The sequence below is a fragment of the Panthera leo genome, chromosome B4 (genome assembly GCF_018350215.1).
Source record: "Panthera leo isolate Ple1 chromosome B4, P.leo_Ple1_pat1.1, whole genome shotgun sequence".
In the NCBI taxonomy this organism is placed as follows: Eukaryota; Metazoa; Chordata; class Mammalia; order Carnivora; family Felidae; genus Panthera; species Panthera leo.
In genome coordinates, this window is record NC_056685.1 from 23937162 (window position 1) to 23962565 (window position 25404).

At 38.9% G+C, this 25404-nt stretch overlaps 1 protein-coding gene across 1 annotated transcript in view; it reads left to right on the plus strand.

Moving 5' to 3' along the window:
• GAD2 (glutamate decarboxylase 2) overlaps window positions 1-25404 on the plus strand; it is an 84952-nt gene that overhangs the window by 20859 nt on the left and 38689 nt on the right. Inside the window, exon 8 of the mRNA XM_042948376.1 lies at window positions 4221-4300. Coding sequence (XP_042804310.1) covers window positions 4221-4300 — 80 coding nt within the window. The remainder of the gene's footprint in view (window positions 1-4220; window positions 4301-25404) is intronic.

Sequence of the window (25404 nt, forward strand, 5' to 3'; positions counted from 1 at the left end):
AGATGGAATGATGGAGCTCATGCCCCTGCCCCAGCCTGTGGGCTCTCACCCCCACGCATTCTTACTCTGGATAATCTTATCCTACCCAAGCCCAGAAAGCCAGCTTATTTTTTTAATTACAATTATTTTATAACTATACAACCCCATGGTTACTTGCACATATTTTATTTATTTTATTTTATTTTGTTTTGAGAGAGAGAGAGTGTGCATGAGTGCACATGAGCAGGAGTGGTGGGGCAGAGGGACAGAGAATTTTAAGCAGGCTCCACACCCAGTGCAGAGCCCTATGTGGGCTCAATCTCATGAACACCAAGATCATGACCTGAGCTGAAATCAAGAGTTGGACGCTTAACTGACTGAGCCACCCAGGCCCCCCTATTTGCACATATTTTAAATGTCAGCTGAATCATGTAGCCTGTATCTAGATCACTTGTGATTTTTTTTAAAAAGGATAGAGAAGTTAATCTCCCATCAATCTTGGATTTTCATTTTGTAAAAAAATAAAAATCAGATGGGTTTTAATATCTATTACCCAAATAGAAATATGATATAGTTCTAAATAAGCCCTAGATTCTAGCAAGTCTATTATTTTTCCAAGATCAGGGTGGAGGAGATACGGGGGATATTCATTAACTCATTCCCCAGCCATTCTGTTGATGAATGACTGATCATCACAAGAGTCTTGATGATTTGGGGACACATCCGAATCCTTGTAGCTTTCGATTTTTGTTCACAGCTTTACCTTCTGAAGCCACCCAGAACCATCTGTCCCTTTCCTCTTACCTTGACACAGCCCTTCAGATATGAGGGCCACCCATGCCACATGTCCTGGTTGCCCTCTGCCCATGAACAAGCATCCTCTGAGCTCTCTTCAAACACCTGGTTTCTGGGCTCCTCAGCTCCCAGCATGCTGCTCTGCTGTGGTTCATCAACAAGTAGGTCCATTAAACATGGTGCCAAGGATTAAAAATGACTCCCGATGTGTTCTCACCAGCACAGAGATGTGCCATTTAAGCTGTTTTCACGGTTTCTTCCTCATTAGGTAGTGTCTTTTTTTTTCCTCTGGCTCCTTGCTCTCCATGGTCCCTTGCTATTTGTGGATAACATCTAGTGATTTCCCTGCTCTCTTTCCTGAAAATGTAAACAGGCTCAGTGTTCGGTACCTAATCTTCTTTTTCATGCCTCATATCCCTTTTCGTTCCCTATCTTGAAGCCTTCTATTTGGGCATGTGTTTTTTCTTTACGTGTGTGGCATTTGCTAGAGTGATCAATTATCCTAGGTAACTGCCCCTCATTTGAGAATCCCTATTCTTTCTCATTAAAAAACAGACAAGACTACTTCCTCTCATTGACCAGGTGCACCAGATCTCTTACTTAGCCCCAATTTGCCATTTGGCAGTTTAGTACTATCAAAGGTTTAGGAAAAAAAAAACAAAAACAAAAACAAAAGTAAAACCAAGGACTCACTGAGGTAGTAGTGATTAGTGAAAGTTTATTGTGCACACGCCAAAAAGAGACTTTGCAAACCCAGAGCGCTCAAACCAAAACAGGGTATGAGACTCCGAGTATATTGTTACAAGCAGTGTATACAGTGTGGCAGCAGTGACTGTTGACTCTTCACAGTGACTGGGAACAGCATTAGAATTCTCTGAAATGACAGAGCATTGCCTAGTGGTTACCTCATATCAATTTGGGGGAACAATTTAAGTTTCTGTTATGATTTTCAGAGGCAGAAGCAAGATGTGACCCGAGTTATTAGCCTCACTTGTCATGCAAAATAAGCTAAATTAAGCTCTGCTTGTAGGACTAAACTGATTTTGTCTGCTCAGGAAATTTTCAAGTCTGGCCACCATTTGTGTTTGGTTTTAACAGTGCTTAGGAGCTCCTTCACTGAGGGACTTCATTTGAGTGGTTTGTGCTTGCTCAGTCGGCAGCTGGTCCCTCTGTTCTGTGTCATTTCCCCCTGAGCTCTTTCTTCTGGGGGTCACCCGGGGATCTGCTAACGATGCAAGAGAGAACACTTTTTTGTGTTGTTGGGGGAGTCATGCATCTTTATAAACCCAGTTAAGCTTTCTCTCCTAGTTCCCAGGTATCTTGGTAACGACTGTCTACTTCGTCTTTCTGATTGTAAAATGAGGCTAATGGCCCTTTGTCATTACTCCTTGGGTACACTGGGCCTTTTAAACTCCTCTGTCCAGGGCCTCATTTATTGGTTTACATTATTTGCTGCTGTTATCAATGTGATTTCTTCTTGCTTATTAGACACACCCCCTAAAAATATATATGTTAATAGTTCCTATGCTGCATATATAAGAATTCAGATGAGTCAAAAGTGGGCATTCAGAGAGAGTACACTCCAAACTCTAACTTAAAATTCCAGTCAGCAACCCTTTGGAGATGTAAATTGAGGAAGCAGCTCTCCTTTCGGACAGCTTAATGATGTGTAGTTAATAGTAAGAGGCTGCTGGGCAGATGCCATACAGCTGGGCTTAGGTTAGCCTCTCTCAGTTTTCCAAATTGCCCTGTGATTACAGCCATTGAGATTCAGAAGCCTACCCTCGATCAATAACCAAAAGCACAAACAAAGATCTGGCAGTGGCTTGTCAGTGTGGCCTTTTCTGCACACTATCCTCCTCAAGCCAGTGACTGATGCCTTTTCCCTGCTCCTGCCTCAGGATGAGAGGTCGCCTACACAGCAACTAGTTCTTGCGCCAAGTCTGGGGTAAAGAGTGCTGGATTTAAGGCCAACTTCTTCTCTTGAGTGCCCACAATTTCACTGAACTTGAGAGACACTGAGTGTAATCTCTTGGTAGGAAAATATAAGCCTGGAAGCCATATTGTACATAGCTCCTGGAGTCAGTTGACTTGTTTTTATGCCTTATATGTAGAATTGGTTTGGATTATTGTCTGTTGGGGTAGCAGGTCCATTTATAATTTCCAGGGTCTTATTATCTTCACTCAGAAACTCAAGTGAGGGGCCCCTGGGTGGCTCAGTTGGTTGAGTGTCTGACTTGATTTTGGCTCAGGTCGTGATCTCATAGTCATGATATCGAGCCCTATGTTGGGCTCTGTGCTAGGTATGGAGCCTGCTTGGGATTCTGTCTCTCCTTCTTTCCCTCTGCCCCTCCCCTGCTTGCCCATGTTCTCTCTCTCTCTAAAAAAAAAAGAAGAAGAAAGAGAAAGAAAGAAAGAAAGAAAGAAAGAAAGAAAGAAAGAAGAAATAAAAACTCAAATGAATTCAACAACAACCACCACAAAACAACCTGTTCAAAAATGGGCAAAAGACTGGCATATGCATTTCTTTAAAGACAATGTACAATGTGTGCCAATAAGCACACAAAACATTCAACATCAGTAATCATTAAGGAAATACAAATTGAAACCTATAATGAGATACCACTCCCCCCCCATTTGAATGACTATTACCAAAAAACAGAAAATAACAACTATCGGCAAGTTTGGGGAGAAATTGGAACCATTGGGAACTGCTGGTGGGGATGTAAAATGGGGCAGCTGCTATGAAAAATAGTATGGCAATTCCTCAAAAATAGAATTACCATTGACCCAGCAATTCCATTTCTGGGTTTATACCCAAAAGAATTAAAAGCAGGGCTCAAAGGGATATTTGTACATCCATGTTCATAGCACCATTATCCCCAATGGCCAAATGGTGGAAGCAACCCAAGTATCCACTGATGGATGAATGGACAGACAAGGAGACTCTGGCACAGGCTGCAACATGGATGAAACTTGAGGACGACTATGCTGAGTGAAATAGGCCAGTCACAAACTAACAAATACTATATGGTTCCACTTACATGGGGCACCAAAGGTAGTCAAATTCATAGAGACAGAAAGTACAGTGGTGGTTGCCAGGGGCTGAGGGAGGGAGGAATGAGGAATTATTGTGTAATGGGTACAGAATTTCACTTTTGCAAGGTGAAAAGAATTCCGGAGATGGATGGTTTATGATGGTTGCACAGCTACATAAATGTACCTAAGGCCGCTGAACTGTATACTTACAAATGGTTACGGTGGTAAATTCTATGTTATGTGCCTTTCACCACAGGTTAAAAAAACAAACCTCAATGGAAGGATGCCATCTTCTCTCAGCAAGCGAGGTTTTTTGAGGGAGATTAAAAATAAAAGGAGAAAAAAAAACAGCTGAGGGAATGGATCTTGAATTTACACACAACTAATTATAAATTTTTTTTTTTTAGAGTCATTTTTCTCTCAAGAAGGGAGCTGCAGCTCTGGGGATTGGAACAGACAGCGTGATTCTGATTAAATGCGATGAGAGGTGAGTGCGAATCTGCAACCCTTGTTGGTTGGCAATTTGCAACTTCCACATGTATTATCTTTTAGTCCAAAAATAGGCATTGGCTGGGGGGGGCAGCAAACCTACCTCCATCCCTGCTTATGTTTCGCTGTTTCTTTTTCACATGGGCTCTTGCTTGGAGTCCTGGGATGTTGTTCCTCAACGCCATGGAGCGTTTCATGGCCCTTGACTGAATTGGAACCTTTGTTAAATCAATCAAAATATTCTGCACTAAGAAGGTGCAGAAGGACATTCATCACCTGGGCACTTAAGCAACAACCAGCAGTTTGAGCACTGATTTATGGACGTATCATCATTCTCGGTGCCACGATTGTGTGAACTTGATGGACTGATTACAGAAGGGGGGACAGTTTAGTGAGCAAGAAGTAAATGATGCCCCAGCAACTCATCCACTCTGTGCTGGAACCAAAGGGTTCTCATAAGGAAAATCCCTGCCTTAATAGGCACGCAAATGTCATAGGTATTCTGGAAATAGAAGTACGGAGCTTAAAAGGCATTTCCACTATATCCATGTAAATTTTCACTAGCCTATAGGTCTGTAACCTATAAAAAATTAAATGTAGTCTCCAAAGAATTAAGATATTTCACTAAATTAGAAGGAAGCTACTCAACCATTTATTTTTTCATAAGTATTTATTAGACAGACATTTGTGAGTGCCCACCATATCATGAGGCTTCAGAAAGCATAAGGTATGATCCTGGTTCCCTGACAGTATATGATCTAGGAGAGATGGGGTCGCACCAGCACGAGACAGTTTTCTGGTTGAATCGTGTGGCACAGAGTACATACTCTGTGCATTGGTAAGGCTTGGAAGGCTCCATGCAGCAAGGAGAACTTGTGCTTTCAAAAGATTTTCAAAGCTAGGGATGAAGTGGATGGGGGGAGGGGAAGATGGGGGCCATTACAGAGGACTGAACACCACCAGCAAAGCCCCAGAAGTAGGAGTCAGCTTGTGGGGCTTGAGGAACGGGGCCTGACCAGAGGCACTGGGGACGGACAGCCATGGTGAATCCAGTGGGCCATGTGGGATTTTGAAAGCTCAACAAAACAAACTGATTAATGACACCTCTCTCTCTGGGAGGGAAAATTACAAGGGATTGCCACTTTCTTGTTCACACCTTTATGTCTTGCCTGACCTTATTTGATTGCTTACAATGAATACAGGTTACTTTTACAATCAGAAAAAGTGATTTTTTTTTCCTTGTTATGGGGGTGGTGAGGGGAATGCTAAACTTAGCATTTGAGTTTGTTGGGTCAGTAATAAAGGTAACCTGAAAGCATTTTTATCTGAGAAGAGCATGATCGAAATCATCCTTCAGGAAGCAGGAACAGGAGAGACCTAGGTCAGTGAGGCTGGTCATGAGGCTCTAGCAATACGATGGGTGGGAAATTATTATGAGGAATGGAGCCAGGCAAGCACATTTTGAGGAAGGATATATATGTGTATATATATATATATATACACACACACACACATATATATATGTATAATCTGAAGACTTTTTCAAGTTTTGTGGGGTTTTTTTTGAGTGGGAGGGAGAGAGAGGGAGAGAAAGAGTGCATGAGTGGGGGAGAGGCAGAAAGAGAGGGAGAGGGAGAGAATCTCAAGCCCCCAATGTGGGGCTTGAACTCATGAATCTTGAGATTATGACCTGAGCCAAAATCAAGTGTTGGCTGCTTAACTGACTGGGTCACCCAGATGCCCCAAAAAGTGCTTATATTTTTGAGACTGCCAATACTATAAGGTACTTGAGAACCGAGATTTAAGAAGAAAACTGGCACTGGAAAGTTAGCAAAACCTGCTAACTGGGAATAAACTTTAGGTGACTAACATTTTTCTCAATTGGTAGCCAACTCTTATGCTCGCTTCGGCAACACACATACTAAAATCTGTAGCCAACTCTTAAAAGGAGCCTAGAGTCTGAGGAAGAATCATCTAGACAGGCCCTAATTACCTGACCCACTCAGTCTTCTAAGCCAGCCTGGTCAGCAGGTGTTCTTGACTTGAATCCCAGTGGTCTGGCAGATGACCTGGGAGAACAGAGGGAACTCTTCACTCCTCAAGCCATCGATATTACCGCTTCTACTCCTGTCAGATTCAGGTTTTAACAATGCAAGGGGCCTTGGAGTGAGTCAATAAAACCAGCCAACCAGGCATTTCCGGGAGCCAAAGCGTGGCCTGAGGACTACTGACTGAGGGTAGCATCATGGTCCAAAGAGAAGTGCAGGCCTGGAAGAAGGAAGAGCAAGAAGAAAAAGCAAGAATGTTGCAGGAACAGGGAACACAAGGCTGCCGGGAAGAAATGCCAAAAGGTGCCCATCATTCACCAGCAGCAGAGAAAGGAGCAGAAAGCAGAGAATGCTGAGAAACCAGTGGGGTCAAGAATCGGTGACTAGCCAAGTGACCTCACATTTTCACGTCAAAGAATTTTATATCAGCAATTTTAGAAGCCACTAGAAAAACTAAAACATAATGTTAAAAATTATCGGTTTTTATCACAAAATACCCTGCAACCTCCCTTCCCCTTACATATACCCATCAGGAGGGTACAGAGGGAAAGGGCCATTAGGAAGTTAGGGCTATGGGGACTTTTCCTCCTTCTGCTCATGAGCCTTATGGGATGGATGGGGAAGGGAGGAGAGAGTAACACAGGAAGAAGAATAAGAAGGAGAAGAAAGAAAAAAAGATAAGAAATAAGAGATGGGAGAAATGAGGCCCAGGAGGAAAAAAAAATTCACAGTGGAAGTATGAAGTGAAGCAAGGAGGAAGGAAATACAATTGATCCTTGAAAACATGGGGGTCAAGGGGCACTGACCCCCACCCCCATCCTGTGCCGTCGAATTTACATATAACTTTTGACAACCCAAAAACTAAACTACTGAGAGCCTGCTGTTGACCAGAAGCCTTACCAATAACATAAACAGTCAACACATATTTTGTGTTATATGTATTATATACTATATTCTTTCCATAAAGTAAGCTAGAGAAAAGAAAATATCATTAACAAAATCAGAAGGAGGGGCACCTGAGTGGCTCAGTTGGTTAAGCATCTGACTTTGGCTCAGGTCATGATCTCACGGTTCAGGAGTTCAAGCCCCATGTCAGGCTCTGTGCTAACAGCTTAGAGCTCAGAGCCTGGAGCCTGCTTCAGATTCTGTGCCTCCCTCTCTCTCTGCCCCTCCCCTGCTCACAGCCTCTCTGTCTCTCTTTCTCTCTCAAAAATAAATAAACATTTAAAAAAATCAGAAGGAAGATACATTTATTGTATTGTACTGTATTTATGAAAAAATACCCACATGTAAATGGACCTGCACAGTTCAAACCTGTGTCGTTCAAGGTCAGCAGGTAGAGGGAAAGGTGAGTGGGAGTAGGAAGCACATGAGAGCTTTAAAGAGGACTAAGTGATCATTTTTACCATCTGAAAGAAAATACATGCTTACTTTAAAAAATACAAAATAATGGGGCGCCTGGGTGGCTCAGTCCGTTAAGCATCTGACTTCGGCTCAGGTCATGATCTCATGGTCTGTGAGTTTGAGCCCCGCGTCGGGCTCTGTGCTGGCAGCTCAGAGCCTGAAGCCTGTTTCAGATTCTGTGTCTCCCTCTCTCTCTGACTCTCCCCCATTCATGCTCTGTCTCAAAAATAAATAAACGTCAAAAAAAAAATTTAAAAATACAAAATAACAGGGAAAAAATTGTAATTCCACCACCCAAAGATTATCACTAATACCATATTGGTGTCTAAACCTTGAATATCTTATTCAAACCATAGAGGTGTGGGTTTTTTTTTCTTTTTCTTAAAGGTTTTTAATGTTTGTTTGTTTGTTTGTTTATTTATTTATTTATTTATTTATTTATTTATTTATTTTGAGAGACAGAGAGCAAGCAGGGGAGGAGTAAAGAGAGAGGGAGAGAGAGAGAATCCCAAGCAGGTTCTGCACTGTCAGTGCAGAGCTTGATGCAGGGCTTGATCTCACGAACTGTGAGATCATGACCTGAGCTGAAGTCAGGAGTCGATATCTAGAGTCAGACAATTAACCGACTGATCCACCCAGGTGTGCCCCTCTTTTCCTTTTTTAATTTACATATTTGTGGTTACATTTCTTTTCCTAGCTAGACATGATAAACATTTCTCCACGTTATTACAAACATGCTTAACTACATAATATGTGAGGAGTGACTATGTGAGAAAGCACAGAAGTGATAGTACTTTGAAGGGCAGACTCCAGAGCTGGACTGTTTTGACACCCTATCCTTCCTATCTCAGCTCCAGCACCAGCTTGGGCAGATCGTTATCTGTCTCACTTTTCTTATCTGAAAAAAGGAAAAAGGAAAGGCCCTGCTTCATAGGGTTGTTATGAAGATTAAATGTGTTCGCAAATGTAAAATACTAAAAATTATATGTAGTAGAAAGCAAGCACAAAATATTACTCCCCTCGTGTTCATTTCCTCGTTTCTGGTGTTGCTGTTGTAAATAACCTTTCTATCCTTCAGTGAATATTCTTATGTGCCCAGGGCTTCTCTATTTATGATTATTTCTTAGTACAGTTGCTAACTTAAATTATATAAATATTCTTAAGGAAAGTGATACATCAGACCATATTGCCTTTCAAAGGTTTTGCCAGTTTATTCTCCTAGCAGTATTGTATGAGAGCATGTTGGGGGAAAAGCTCAAAGCTGTGTTGGTAGTGAAATGCGGTCTTTAATTCTATATTGATAATTCATATCATCTCTACGGAATGAGTTTAAGACAGAGCGTGGCCTAATGGATTAAATGCAATTGAAGTGTTTGGGGTCAGGAGCCAAGGAGCAGGCTCTGGACAGTCATTCCAGTCATCCCGACTGGACAGTAGCCACCCTTCCAGTCGGAATCAGTTAAAACATTCTTGGCAGCCATTTTGTTTTTATTCTTTCCCCTCCTTGTGAAAGTCAGATGTGCAGTTCAGAAAATCACTTGAGGCTGACAAAGTGTGTATCTGCATTCTTGTTTCTCCTAATGTGTTTTGCAAATTTCATCCAGGTTTTGCAAAACATGAACCTGGACCTGCTCTGGAAGACATTCATTTCTTACAGTTACTCTGACTCTGCATGTTAGTCTGTCAGTGGAGGGGGTGATAGGTTTTATCTTGTTCTCGGCAGACAGTTGACTTAGTAGCAAGCTCACAATGAAGCAAAATGTCCTAGTGAAGAGTGGTCTGTGCCTTTCTTTCTTTTTTTTTCAATTTTTTTTCATGTTTATTTATTTTTGAGAGAGAGAGAGAGAGAGAGAGAGAGTGCAATCGAGGGAGGGGCAGAGAGAGAGGGAGACACAGAATCCAAAGCAGGTTCCAGGCTCTGAGCTGTCAGCACAGAGCCTGACGTGGGGCTCAAACCCATGGAGCATGAGATCATGACCTGAGCCAGAGTCAGACACTTAACCGACTGAGCCACCCAGGTGCCCCTGTGCCTTTCTAACAACAAGCCCAAAGCCACATATGGAAGAAAATACTGCAAGATACTGTCTCTTAATTAGTAATCACAGGGGCTCAGTTTGGTAACCCATTCAAAGTGAAACATGGTTCTCAGTTAAAACTCAAATAAAGAGAACTACGTAATAAATCTTCATTTATTTGGAAAAGGTTGTTTCAGAGATAAAAATCAAAAAGCATATTTAACTTTGTTATTACTCTAATAAGTAAAGTAAGGCAATGGAAAACTGCATTTCACCATGTCTTACATTTGAATGCGAAGAATGCTCTATTTTTGTAAAAATTGTTAAATTCAAAAGAGGAAAATGTGCTAGATGCATCCTTGATTTCCTAAGATCTAGTTTAAGAGTTCTTTTTCCTTATAACCAAAAAGTTGAATCTTCACAGTATTGAGATTAATGGATTTTTACTTTAGTGTGATTAGGTCTAATATTTTCTGGGATCCAAATTAGTGCTTCATTGATGGTGTCTAAGGATAGAGAAGAAAAGTATGAGTTAATATCTAGAGAAAAATAAATATTTGTGAAAGAGGAGTGAGTGATATTTTAGAATTGGGTTAGGCCACTAAACAAAAAGATGTTTCCCAAGAGTTCAGACAGCAGAGGGGAGAAAACTTCTATACAGAGTTCCCATATGATAGATGTTGGAGCCTTATGAGAGGCTTCTTTGGATGTTGGCAGTGGCCTTGACTGGAAACACAGTCGTGAACAAGGTAGACATAGTCACAGATGCTACAAAACTTAGTCTAGTGTGCAAAGGCAGACTTGGGAACATGGGATAACACTTGAGAAGGGTATGTGCTATGTGAGGGCAAGTACAGGTTGCTATTGATTCACATGTAATTCTACATCCAGAGGGAGGATGATGGGAATTAGCTAGTGAAGAGGAAAGAATGTTCCAGGCAGAGGCCATGGCACATTCTAAGTCATGGATGTGAGGGAAGTTGGCTTGCCCAAGGAACTGAAAAGAAATTCTGGGGAGAAATGGTCAGAATGTCCTCATCATGAAGGATTCTATGAGCCATGTTTCGACTTTAGGTTGAAGACATGAGATGTCACCAAAGGGTTTTGAGCAGCAAAGTGACATCGTATTTTACCATTAGAAAGATCATTTTAAATACAGAGTGAATTGTAGGTTGGAGGCTGGAAGTTGGTAGCTGTGGCAGTGATATGAGTTGATGCTGAATGGTGCTGACCTGATGTCAGCTGGAATGAATGCTGGAATGAATAGGAATTATTGACTGGTTGGTATGCAGGTTGAAAGAAGAATCAAGGATGAATGACAGCCTTCTGGCTTGTCAGCTCAGTCCGTGGGGTGCTGTTCTCTGAGATAAGGAACCCTGGCCAAAGTGAAAAGTTCAAGTTTGAATATGTCGAGTTTGCAGAGCTTATAAGATGGCCAAGTGAGGATTCAGATAGGCATTCTGAAATATGAGCCTGAAGCTCTGAAATTACACAATGGAAGCCACACAGAGTGGGCCTAGGAAAGAACTCTAAGTAGCACCTACATTTCAGGGATAAGCAGACTTATGGGAGTCTTGCAGTGGAGACTGAGAAGGAACAGCCAGAGTTGTTAGAGGAGAATCAGGAATGGGGGCCATGAGGGCCATGAGAATCTTTCTAGAAGAAGTGGTTTAACGGCCTCAAATGCTACCAATAGATGAAATTGAGGGTCAACAGCTGCCCATCAGCTTTAGCTATGAGGAGGTAGCTGGTGAGTTTGGCAAGAGTAGTTTCAATAGAGGGGTGAGGCACCTGGGTGCCTCAGTTGGTTAAGCCTCTGACTTCGGCTGAGGTCATGATCTCACAGATTGTGAGTTCAAGCCCCACATCGGGCTCTGTGCTGACAGCTCAGAGCCTGGAGCCTGCTTCAGATTCTGTGTGTGTGTCTCTCTCTGCCCCTCCTCCACTCATGCTCTGTGTCTGTCTCTGTCTCTGTCTCTCTCTCTCTCTCTCTCAAAAATAAATAAACATGAAAAAAAATCAATAGAGGGGTGAGGGCAAAAGGCAGTTTGCAGTGGGTGAAGGGTGGGTGGAGGGGAGGGAAGAGTGAACAGATATAGACAGCCTCTCTAGAGGTTGAGCCATGAAGGGAGGCAGGGAGGATAGAAGCTGGAGCAGGTATTAAATTCAGGATGGTTTTTGGTTTCATTGTTTTAAGGAGGGTGCTTAAGGCATATTTCACTGTGAGATGAAGGACCTGCTAGGGAGAAAAAATGTGAATTATATAAAAAGAAGGGATAAAATAGAAGTTAATTTCTCTTGTGAGTTCCTTATTCCTTTGGCTAAAATTGTGTAGGGTCTTTCTCTGCAGAACTCATAAGAGCTCTGCTGTTATCTTACATTATACAACTAGAAGGAAGCAAGAGAGAGGAAACAGGCTCTGGAAGGACAAGGGAAAGATTAGGGACCTGTGAGTGGGGGAGGGGCAAAGCCCTGGGCTTACACACACTGTGTGTGTGTGTGTGTGTGTGTGTGTGTGTGTGTGTGTGTGTGTGTATCACATTTTCCTTACACCTAGTAGTGGAATTATTTGATCATATGATCATATGGTATTTCTCTTTTTAATTTTTTGAGGAACATCCATACTGTCTTTCACAGTGGCTGCACCAGTTTGCATCCCACCAACAGTGATTGAGGGTTCGTTTTTCTCCACGTCCTCATCAACCCTTGTTCTTCCTTGTCATTTTGATTTTAGCCATTCTAACTGCTATAAGGTTGTATCTCATTGTGGTTTTGACTTACATTTCCCTGATGATGAGTGGTGTTGAGCATCTTTTCATGTATCTGTTGGCCATCTCTATGTCTTCTTTGAAAAAACATCTGTTCAGATCCTCTGCCCATTTTTAATTAGATTATTTGATCTTTTTGTATTGAATTATCTAAGTTCTTTTTATATTTTGGGTACCAACCCCTCAGTAGATGTGTCATTTGAAAATATCTTCTCCCATTCAGTAGGTTGTCTTTTTGTTTTGTTGATGGTCTCCTTTGCTGTGTAAAAGTTTCTTATTTTGTTGTAGTCCCAAAAGTTTATTTTCACTTTTGTTTCCTTTGCCTTAGGAGACATATCTAGAAAAAGGTGCTGTGGTTAATGTCAGAGTGGTTTCAGGTTTCACATTTAGGTCTTTAATCCATTTAAAGTTTCAGTATGCATGCTTTAGAGTTCTGTTTCTCTCCGCGTATATAATTCAATATTATATCTTGAATGTAATAAATATTTTAATATTACAAATATAAATTATATGTATATTATAGATACAGATTTTTCTGAACCATTTAAGAATTCCATGCAGACATCAGGCCGCTTTGCCCCTTAATACTTCAATGTGCATTTCCTAAGAACAAAGATACTCACTTACATAACCATAGTACAATGATCAAAATCAGGAGATCTGCCCTTGACACAAGACAATTATTAATCAATATACCTTATTCAAATTTCATCAGTTGCCCCAATAATATTCTTTAGAGCTATTTATTCCCAGTCCAAGATCGCACATTATGTTCAGTTGTCATGTGTCTTTAGTTTCCTTTAATCTGGAATGTTTCCTCATTCTTCCTTTGTCTTTCATGATATTGATATTTTTGAAGAGCATATTTATTTGGAAGAATATTTCTTAATTTGGGTTTGTCTCATATTGCCTCATGGTTAGATCCAAGCAATGCATTTTAGGCAGGAATTCCAGGGGGGTGATCCTTGTCTTTCTCAGTTGTTCCTCCTCAGGAGGTTTGTCATGTTATTAGTAATGTCAACTTAGGGTAGTGTCTGCCAGATTTCTCCCCTGCAAAATGACTATTCTTACTTTGCAGGTTATCTTCTAGGAGATGCTTCACGACAATATAAATATTCAGCTCCTCCTGAAACATTCACTCACTAATGTAGCATCCATTGAAGGTTCTTGCCCGAATTATGACTATGATGGTTGCAAAACAGTGGTGTTCTAACTCCATAACTCCTTCTCTATTTATCAGTTCCTGTCATTCTACTATAAGGAAGACCTCTCCTCACTCTGTGTGTGTATGTGTGTGTGTGTGTGTGTGTGTGTGTATTTACCATGAGTATGGACTCATAGGTGCATTTAGAAATTAATTCTCTCTAGTGGTGCCTGGGTGGCTCAGTCAGTTAAGCATCTGACTCTTGGTTTCAGCTCAGGTCATGATCTCCCAGTTCATGAGTTCTAGCCCCTCATGGGGCTCTGTGCTGATGGTGAAGAGCCTGCTTAGGATTCTCTCTCTCTCTATCTCTCTCTCTCTCTCTCAAAATAAATGAATAAACTTTTAAAACAATTTTTTTAAAGAAATTAATTCTCTCTAGCACTCTCTCCCCATCTTTCCATCTCTTATTCCTCCCTTCAGGGTTTCCTTTAAATTATCTAAATTGTTGTAAAACCTTATAGAAAACAAATCTGAGCAAGACAGGTGATACCTGGTTGGCAGAGGACTAGAGGAGTCACTGGCCATCCTTGTATCAAGATTTCTGTTAGGTATTATGATGAATACTTGTATACCACAAAGTGAACGCTTATGTTTTTGTATAAATTTTAGTTTTTTTTATTTTCACACATCTCTCAGCTTTATAAATTACAGTTAGATAACATTTCCTTGTGCTTATTAAGTACCACACTTTATCATTCTGTTGATTTAAACAATTGAAAATGTAAATAATCTGGGGTCATTATACTCTTTTATTAAATTAGCTGACTTGTGGCCAGTGTCTGAAGGCAGTTAGGGAAGCTAATTAACTCTTTCAGATCCCCGGGGGAGCTATTGAGTGCACTGTGATAGGATAGCTTTCGCAGAGACCTTGAATCAATTACTACTGAGCAGGGCTGGGGTAGGCCCTCTGAGTGTCATATTTCCTATGGGTTTACATGCAGAGAATTCAGAGGTGCTAGAGGTGTATGCACTTCATTATGTCCTATATCAGGAAGGATTATAAAATAATAATTGCCGACACTTACTGAGTGTTTATTATGTGCCAGGCAGACTCCTGAGCACCTTATACAATTGATCTAGTTAATGCATTTATTAGAGACACAGAAGAGTATATCCCCTCACACGTACCTGGTGCTGACACAGTTTGTGAAGAGTTTCTATGTACACAATAGTCCTCAGCGGTATGGTAAGTCCACCTTTCTCCCTTTGACTCCTAACCCTGGAAGAGGGGCATCATGTCCAAGATCACTTAGCTGGGAAGTGAAGAAGAATCAGGGCTTGGACTCAGAAGACAGCTCCTAGTGTTTACTGGTTGAACATGGTCCTTTGTCCCCTTTTCCCCAGTTTTTAAATTGTGGTAAAATACACTTAAAATTTGCCATCCTAACCATTTTTAAATCGACAGTTCAGTGATAATGGAGTACATTCATTTTGTTGTGCACCCATCACCATTATCCATCTCCAAAACTCTTTTCACTTTGCAAAACTGAAACTCTACATCCATTAAACCAAAACCTCCCATCCCCCCTCTCTTCCCACCCCTTGGCAACCACCTTTCTACTTTCGATCACCATGAATTTGACCACTCTAGGTACCTGACTCGTTTTTGCCCTTTTGTGATTGACTGATTTCACTTAGCATAATATCCTCAATGATGATCCATGTTGTAGCAAACGTCAGCATTTCCTTCCTTCCTAGGGCTGAATGATAAAATTTCATTGTATGTATGTACCACTTGGTATGCCTCCACATCTTAGCTATTGTGAATAATGCTGCTATGCCCACGTGTATGCAAATATCTCTTTGAGCCTTGCTTTTAATTCTTTTGGGCATATACTCAGAAGTGGAATTGATAGACAATATGGTAATTGTATTTTTAATTTTTTGAGGAACTGACATACTGTTTTCCATAGTGGCCGCATTATTTGACATTTCCACTAACTGTGTGCAAGCATTCCAATTTCTCCATATCCTTGTCAACACTTGCTATTTTCTGGTTTGTTTGTTTGTTTGTTTGTTTGTTTTTATGTTTATTTATTTTTGAGGAAGAGAGACAGAGCGTGAGTGGAGAAGAGGCAGAGAGAGAGGGAGATACAGAATCTGAAGCAGGCTCCAGGTTCTGAGCTGTCAGCACAGAGCCCAACACAGAGCTTGAACTTATGAGCTCTGAGATCATGACCTGAGCCAAAGTCGGACACAACCGACTGAACCACCCAGGCATCCCTGTTTTGTTTTTTTTTTTAATAGTGGCCATACTGATGGGTGTGATAGTATCTCCTTGTGATATTGATTGCATTTCTCTAATGATTAGTGATGTCGAATACCTTTTCATGTGCTTATTAGCCATTTGTACATCTTTTTTGGAGCAATGTCTATCCAAGTCCTTTGCCCATTTTTAAAAATAATTTCACTTGCTTATTTTTACTTTTTTGAAGATATATTTTTCCAGTCTTACTAAAGTATAACTGACAAATAAAAATTATATATATTTAGTGTATACAGTATGATGATTTGTGATATATATACATACATTGTAAAATGATTACAATCAAGCTAATTAACATATCTATCACCTCACACAGTTACCATTTGTGTGGGGGGGGGGGAAGGGGGTAGTGACAATTCTTAATGTCTACTCTCTTAACAAACTCTATACAAAATAACATTATTAAGTCATCATTAGACTTACTAGAACTTATATTAGATCCCTAGAACTTACTCATCTTATAACTGAAAGTTTGTACTCTTGGGGCAACATTTCCCCATTTCTCCCACTCAATAGCTCCTGGCAATCACCATTCTACTCTCTGCTTCTATGAGTTTGATTTTTTTCAAGTATATATATATATATATATATATATATATATATATATATATGTGTGTGTGTGTGTGTGTGTGTGTGTGTGTGTGAAACTATATAATATTGGGATGCCTGGGTGGGTCAGTCAGTTAAGCGTCCACCTTGGGCTCAGGTCATGATCTCATGGTTCATGAGTTTGAGTCCTGCATCGGGCTGTGTGCTGACAGCTCAGAGCCTGGAGCCTGTTTCAGATTTTGTGTCTCCCTTTCCCTCTCTCTGCCCCTCCCCCACCCATACTCAGTCTCTCTCTCTCTCACTCTGTCAAAAATAAATAAACATTAAAAAATTTAAAAAAAAGAAATTATATAATATTTGTCTTTCTACGTCTGGCTTATTTCTCTTAGTGTAGTATCTGCCAGGTTCACCCATGCTGTCACAAATTTCCTTCTTTTTATGCTGAATAATATTCCAGTGTGTGTGTGTGTGTGTGTGTGTGTGTGTGTGTTCGTGCGTGTGTGTGTATCACATTTCTTTATCTATTCCTTCACTAATTAACTCTCAGATTGTTTCCTAATCTTGCCTATTGTGAATAATGCTGCAGTGATGACGGGAATGCAGATATCTCTTTGCAATACTGACTTCATTCCCTTTGGATATTTAACAAGGAGTGGGATTCATGAATCATACAGTAGTTCTATTTTTAATTTTTAAGGAACCTCTATACTGTTTTCCATAGTGCTTGCACCAGACGAAGGTTCTCTTTTCTCCACACCCATATCAACATTTATTATTTCATGTCTTTTTGATAATAGCCATCCTCATAGATATGTTGGTGATATTTCACTGTAGTTTTGCTTTGCATTTCCCTGATGGTTAATGATGTCAAACACGTTTTCATATGCCTGTTTGTCATTTATATGTCTTCTTTGGAAAAATATCTATTCATGTCTTTTGCCCATTTTAAATCAGTTTATTTGGGTTTTGCTATTGAGTTGTAGGAGTTCTTTTATATAATTTGGATATTAATCCTTTATCAGATATTTGGTTTACAAATGTCTTCTCCCGTGCCATAAATTGCCTTTTCATTTTGTTGATCTTTTATTTTTCTATGCAGAAGGTTTTTGTTTGTTTTATTTTATTTTAGAGAGAGAGCAGGAGAGAGGGGCACAGGAAGAGAGAGAGAATCTTAAGCAGACTCCACACAAGCGTGGAACCCAACAAGGGGCTTGATCCCACAACCCCAAGCTCATGACCTGAGCCTAAATCAAGAGTCGGATGCTCAACCAACTGAGCCACCCAGGCACCCTATCTGTGCAGAAGGTTTTTTTTTTAAAAAAATTTTTTTTTCTTTTTTTTTCAACTTTTTTTTAATTTATTTTTGGGACAGAGAGAGACAGAGCATGAACGGGGGAGGGGCAGAGAGAGAGGGAGACACAGAATCGGAAACAGGCTCCAGGCTCCGAGCCATCAGCCCAGAGCCCGACGCGGGGCTCGAACTCACGGACCGCGAGATCGTGACCTGGCTGAAGTCGGACGCTTAACCGACTGCGCCACCCAGGCGCCCCAAAAGGTTTTTAGTTTCACATAGTCCCACTTGTTTATTATTGCTTTTGTTGCCTTTGCTTTCAGTGTCAAATCCAAAAAAGTATAGCCAAGACTGATGTCAAGGAGCTTACTGCTTATGTTTTCTTCTAGGATTTTTATGGTTCCAGGTTTTATAAGGAAGTCACTAATCTATTTTGTGTTAATTTTTGTCCATGGTGGAGATAGTGATCCTGTTTCGTATTTTTGTATGTGGCTGTCTAGTTTTCCCAGCACCATTTATTGAAGGGTCTATCCTTTCCACATTGTGTATTTTTGACACCTTTGTCAAAGGTAATTTGACTGTACATTCATGGGTTTATTTCTGGGCTCTTTGTTCTGTTTCATTGATCCATGTGTCTATTTTTATGCCAGAACATACTGTTTTGATTACAATATGTTTGTAATACAGTTTGAAATCAGGAAATCTGATGCCTCCAGATTTGTTCTTATTTATCAAGATTGTTTTGGCTATTTGGACTCTTTTCTGGTTCCATATAAATTTTAAGATAGTTTTTTATATTTCTGTGAAAAATGCCATTTGAATTTTGATAGGGAGAGGATTTTAGGTAGTATGGACATTTTAACAACCTTAATTCTTCCAATCCATGAACACAGTACATCTTTCCATTTGTGTCTTCTTTCATCAATATCTTATAGTTTTTAGTATACATATCTTTTACTCCTTGGTTAAATTTATTTCAAAATATTTTATTCTTTTTCATGCTACTGTAAATGGGACTGATTTTTTATGTTAATTTCATATCCTGCAACTTTATTAAATTTATTACTTCTAACTGGTTTTTGGTAGTCTTTAAGGTTTTCTATATATAAGATCCTGTCCTGTGCAACAGAGACAATTTAACCTCTTCCTTTGCAATTTGAATGTCTTTTTTTTTTTTTTTTCTTTTTCTTGCCTGATTGCCCTGGCTAGGACTTCCAGTACTATGTTAAATAGAAGTGGTAAAAGTGGGCACTCTTGCCTTCTTCCTGATCTTAGAGGAAAATATTTCAGCTTCTAATCATTAAGTACAATTGGATTGTCATACATGACCTTCATTATGTTGAGGTGGGTTCTCTCTAACCCCAGTTTATTGAGAGTTTTTATCATGAAAAGATGTTGAGTTTTGTCAAATACTTTTTCTGTCTCTATTGAGATAACCATATGATTCTAATCCTTCATTATAGTGGTGTATCAAATTGATTGATTTGCAGATGTTGAACCATCCTTACATCCCAGGGATAAATCCCACTTGATTATTGTGCATGATCCTTTTAATGTATTGTTGAATTTGGTTTGCTAGTATTTTGTGAGAATTTTTGCATCTATGTTCATCAGAGATATTGGCCTGTAATTTTCTTTTCTTGTAGTGTCCTTTTCTGGCTTTGGTATGAGGGTAATGCTGGTCTCATAAAATGAGTTTGGAAATGTTTCTTCCTCTTCAACTTTTTTGAAGAGTTTGGGAAGGATTGCCATTAACCCTTTAAATGTTTGGTAGAATTTACCTATAAAGGCATCTGGTCCTGGGCTTTTCTTTGTTGGAAATTGTTGGGTATTGCTTTTATCTCTTTACTTGTTATTGGTCTCCTCAGAAATTCTGTTTCTTCATGATTCAGTCTCAGTAGGTTGTATGTTTCTTGGAATTTCTTCACTTTTTCTACATTATCCGATTTGTTGACATAATATTTTTTAGAGTAGTCTCTTACGATATTTTGTATTTATGTAGTATGAGTTGTAATGTTTCCTTTTTCCTTTCTAATTTTATTTTTCTCCCTTTTTTCTCTTGGTTAGTCTGGCTAAAGGTTTGTCAATTTTGTTTCTTTTTTGTCAAAAAGCCAGATCTTAATTTTGTTGATCTTTTCTATTATCTTTCTAGTCTCCATTTATTTTTGCTCTAATCTTCATTGTTTCCTTCCTTCTGCTAAACTTTAGGTTTGTTTGTTATTACTTTTCTAGTTCGTTGAGATATAAAGTCAGATATTTTGAGATATTGATTTTTATTAAGTTCCCTCTTAGAACTGATTTACTGCATCTCATAAGTTTTGTTATGATGTATTTCATTTTTATTTGTCCAAAGATACTTTCTGATTTCTTTTTTATTTCTTCCTTGATCTACTGGTTGTTCAGCAGTGTGGTTTTCATTTCCACATACTTACTGTAATTTTTCCAATTTTCTTCTTTTTAATTGATTCCTACTTTCACGCCACTGTGGTTGGAAAAGATACTTGATGTGATTTAAATCTTCTTAAATGTGTTAAGATTGGCTTTGTGGTCTAGCATATGATCTATTGTGAAGAATGTCCATGTACATTTGAGAAGAATGTGTTTCTGTTGCTGTTGGATGTAATGTCATATATGTGTCTCTAGGTCCATCTGGTCACCTTTGACTTAGGTTGTTTGGGTCTTTGTTATTGTTGTTGTTGTATTGAAGGAGTGCTTTATATATTCTGGATGTTAATCCTTTATCAAGTTTTACAGAAACTTGGAACTATTTTCTTTCTTCCATTCTATAGGATGCTTTTTATTCTGTTGATAGTATCTTTTATTGCACAAGAGTTTTTAATTTTTGAGGTCCAATTTGTCTATTTTTCCTTTTTTTTGTTTGTGCCTTAGGCATCATATCCATGAAAATATGCATTGCCAAATCCAATCTCATGAAGTTTTGCCCTATGTTCTCTTCTAAGAGTTTTATAGTTTTAACCCTTATATACAGGTCTTTGATCAATTTTGGGTTAATTTTTGTATATGGTATTAGGTAATGGATAGCCCCTTCTTTAAAAAAAAAAAAACAAGATTCTTTTCTTATTCTAGAAACAGAATATATTCATTATAAAAAATGGGAAAATAGAAGGATCTAGACATAATCTCCTAATACTCTGGTGTATATAGTTCCAAACATATTATGTATATTTAAATATAAAACCTACTGATTAGAACTTTGTTTTTTACATAATAAAATATAATGAGCAACTTTCATGTCATTAGAAATTCTCCAATATCATTTTTAAATGTTTATTTATTATTTATTTTTGAGAGAGAGAGATGTTGCAGGGAGTATGGCCAGTCACAAAAGATGAGTCCGCAAAGTGCAGTTAAGTGAACGTCCTCATACTCAGAATGAATCAGAATGAGGCCCCAATTCCAGAATGAAGCTTCTTTTTATTAGGATAATTGCTAAAGACTATGTGCATAAAGTCCGCTAAGCAAGTGTGTCAATCAGTCTAATGGTTTAGCTTTTCATGGTTGAATTTCGAGTGAATTGGTTTCTATAACACTAGGAAGGGTCAGGTGTGAAGGAGGATCTGGCCCTGGACAATGTTAATGGCTCTTGGCGTTCCTTACATTTCTTGTTCCTTAGGAGCTGAGCCACAGCAGCGTTCAGCTGTGTAAACATGCCCTAAGGCCTTGTACCTTCTCCAGCCCTTCCCTTTTGAAGTCTTTTCTTTGATGCTTCTCTCCTGCATCTCCAACAGAGTGGGGGGGGGGGGGGGGGGGAGGAGACAGATTCCCAAGCAGGCTCCTGTACTGTCAATGCAGAGCTTGATGTGGGGCTCCAACTGACAAACCATGAGATCATGACCTGACCCGAAATCAAGAGTTGGATGCTTAACTGACAGAGCCACCCAGCACCCCTCCAACATCATTTTTAATTACTATTTAATAATCTATTGTTTGGAATTTATATTACTTAACAAATCTGTTGTTAGACATTTAAGCTACTTTAAATTTTTACTATTTAAAAAAATTGCTAATATAAATATCAGTGTGGCTAAATATTTGCATGCATACTTATATTATTTTCGTAGGAAAAATTCCTAAAAATAGAATTTTTCTGAGCCCCAGACTATGTCTGCACTAAGAGTTTGGATACTTGCTGGCATGTTGCCCTTCAGAAAAGAACCAGCCAATTTACACTCCCCCTAAGCAGTGTACAGGGCTGACTATTCACCATGTTCACTATTCGTACTAGTCCTAGGAACTAAAACCTTTAAGTGACCTGTGTCAATTTGATAAAGGAAAACTGGTTTTTTATTATTTTCATTTGAAGTTTTGATAATTAGCAAAGTTGAGCATTTTATTCTTTTCAGTCATTCATTAGTGAAAAAGAACACAAAACACTTTTTGTATATATGCTGTAAATATTTTCCAAAATGTATCGTTTGCTTTTTAATTTTATTTATGGTATTTGTAAAAAATACCTCATTTTTTGGTAGTCAGAGCTATCATCAGTTATCCATTTTCTACCTCTGGGGTGTCTCCCCCATTCTTAGTACATGTTAATATTCATCTTTTTTCCTAGAACGTTTATATTATTATTTTAATAGTTGATCTAACTGAAATTTATTTTGATATATGGTGTCTGAGAGGTACCTAATTATTTTTTATTTTTTATCCGCTTAGTTTTTGCCAGGTGTTGTCTCAACACCATGTGAGATCCAAAAAATTATTCTTTAATCACTTCCTAATTTTACTTTTGTTCCACTGATTTGCCCATTTGGCTCAATTGCCATACTTTTTAATCACTATAGTGTTATAATATGTTCTACACTCTAGTAAAGAAAAATCTATACCCTCCCCTTTTTTTAATTTTTTTTATTTTTTTAAACCCTCCCCTTTTTTTTAAATTGAATATTCTTAATATTGTTTTCATCCACTTGTACCTTAGAATTATTTTCTCAGATTCTCATTCCCCTAAAACCCCCAGTGGAGAGCTGGTTGGAATTGTGTTGAGATCAATTCTGCGTATTTGCAGTGTTGAGTTTTCTCATCAAATAACATGTGTCTCTCCATTTATTCAGATATTTTTTGCATTCTTTGGTAAAGATCTGTATTTTTCTTCTTACACATTATTTCTGTTTACTCATGTATAGGTACAGAAAGTAATTAGTATTTTACCCCTTCCTTCCATTCTTTGTATTCTTGCAACAATTTGTACTTGGTTCGATGTTAATCTGTAATTTCCTCTGTATATTTTAAAACATATTCCAGATTTTTGTAGCTATATTATAAGATATGCTGATAAGCTTTTCTGAACTACCTTTGACAGATTTTGCTTTTAGTATTAGCTAGTTTCTAGAAATGATCCAACAGGTCCCCATTGTCTTCTCTGTAAGAGTTTAGAGCGTACTACCTCCCAATAGTAGAATTGTTAAAATTCACTATTAAAACATCTGGGCCTGTCATTTTAGGTGATGGGTTTTGGGCAACTTTTTTCTCACTTATTTGGTTATTGGTCTTTTTAAATTTTCTACATATTCTGGAATCATTTCTTTTAACATATTTTATCAGGGAAAAATTATATATTTACTCAAAAATTTAAGATTAGCATAAAATTCTACATCTAATTTTTTTATAATTCTAAAACATCTTTTTCCATAACCTCTTTTCTTATTTCAAATGTGATATTTTCCCTCTTTTTTATTTTTTTAAATGCTTATTTATTTATTTTGAGGGGCAGGAGAGGGACAGAGAGATAAGGAGAGAGAGAATCCCAAGCAGACTCTGTGCTGTCAGCATAGAGCCCCACATGGGGATCAGTTCCACAAATGGTAAGGTCATAACATGAGCCAAAAACAAGAGCTGGACACTTAACTGACTGAGCCACCCAGGCAGCCCTACATGTTTTCTTTTTACTGAACTAATCAGATACTTGTATATTCACTGATCTTTTCAGTGTACTGGCTTTTGAATTTATTAATTTAGTTTACTTTCTAAAGTTTCTAATTCATTGAAAAATTCATTCATTCCCCCTGCCTACCTTGTTTGTTTTTATTTTCTTAGTTTCTTGGATTAAATATTTAGTTATTTTTATTCCCTGTTATTTAATTTCAAAAGCATGTCAGGCTATTCATTTTCCTCTGAGAATGATTTAGGATGTTTCTCATATTTTTATATGTAGTATTCCCATGTCATTAATTTTTAATGTTCTGTAATTGTAGTTTTTATTTCCTCCTTGATTCAAAACTTATTTGGAATAGCCAAGTATGTTTCCTTACATGGTGATTGAACTTCTATCATCCACTTCTTCTCTTACCAGTGTGTTCAGGGAAGAGGAGTGGCAGATTTGGGGAGTTGAGGCAGTGATGAGAGATGGCCAGCATACCTTCTTGCCCTCAGACAACTTTCCTTCGTCACACACTTCTCTGTGCGCTCTAAGGCTCGCACCCAATGGCAGCAATCTGGAGGCTTCATATGAAAACAAAAGTAGCTCCTTACCATATCATGCTTGGGGTCCTCAACTGCACATCACTTGAATTGTTGCATAGTGAGTGAGTGACTGAATGTGTGTGTGTGTGTGTGTGTGCGTGTGTGTATGTGTGTGTGTGTGTGTGTGTGTGTGTGAAGTGAATGCTTTTGGAGAAGGTAAATCTTTTTTTAAAAATTGTTAGAATTAGATACAAAAATCACGAAAAATATCCTGCTCCCATATCCTGGCCATAATGCTAAGTGATCTCATTGTGCATATTGGAAAACAAATCTTAAAAGGAAAATATGATTATCTGTTAAAGTTCTTTTTACTACAACTACATATTAAAGGGACCAAGGAAGTTTACTGTTTCTAATTATGGTAAAATTTTTGGCAGAGGGTTTGGTTTTGTAATACAAGTACTGTTTTGACTTTTTCTTTTAAGTTTATTTATTTTGAGAGAAAGCAAGCATGTGCAAGGGAGGGGCAGAGCAAGAGAATCCCAAGCAGGCTCCATGCTGTCAGAACGCAGCCTAATGTGGGGCTTAAACTCTAGAGCAGTGAGATCATGACCTGACCTGAAGTCCAGAGTTGGATACTTTAAACCAAGTGAGCCACCCAGGCGCCCCTGATCTGTTTGACTTTTGTTTGTTAGCCTATCTTGCGGGTCTGTCCTTGGATAGGTTACACACACCAGCAACAGCCATGTGGAGACATAGGGAGCTCTTCTCCCCAGGGGATCTCTCCGGTAAAAGTGTTTCAAGTCACCACAGAGTCTGAGATTTTCGAGTCACCACAGAGTCCGGGAAATTTGAAAATTTGCTTGGGTCCATGAGCTCCCTTTACTGTTCCTATATCACAATCTATATGGAAGAAATAGTTCTGCTTAGCACTGACTGGGTAAAAATACTAGGTAGAAAACCTAGCAAATTTTGATTAGTCCTATAGCATTTAGATGCTATGCAGGAAAGAACAGTATCATCAAGAGATGATGGAGCAGGGGCACCTGGCTGGCTGTGTTGGTTGAGCGTCCGACTTCAGCTCAGGTCATGATCTCACACTCCGTGAGTTCAAGCCCCGCGTCTGGCTCTGTG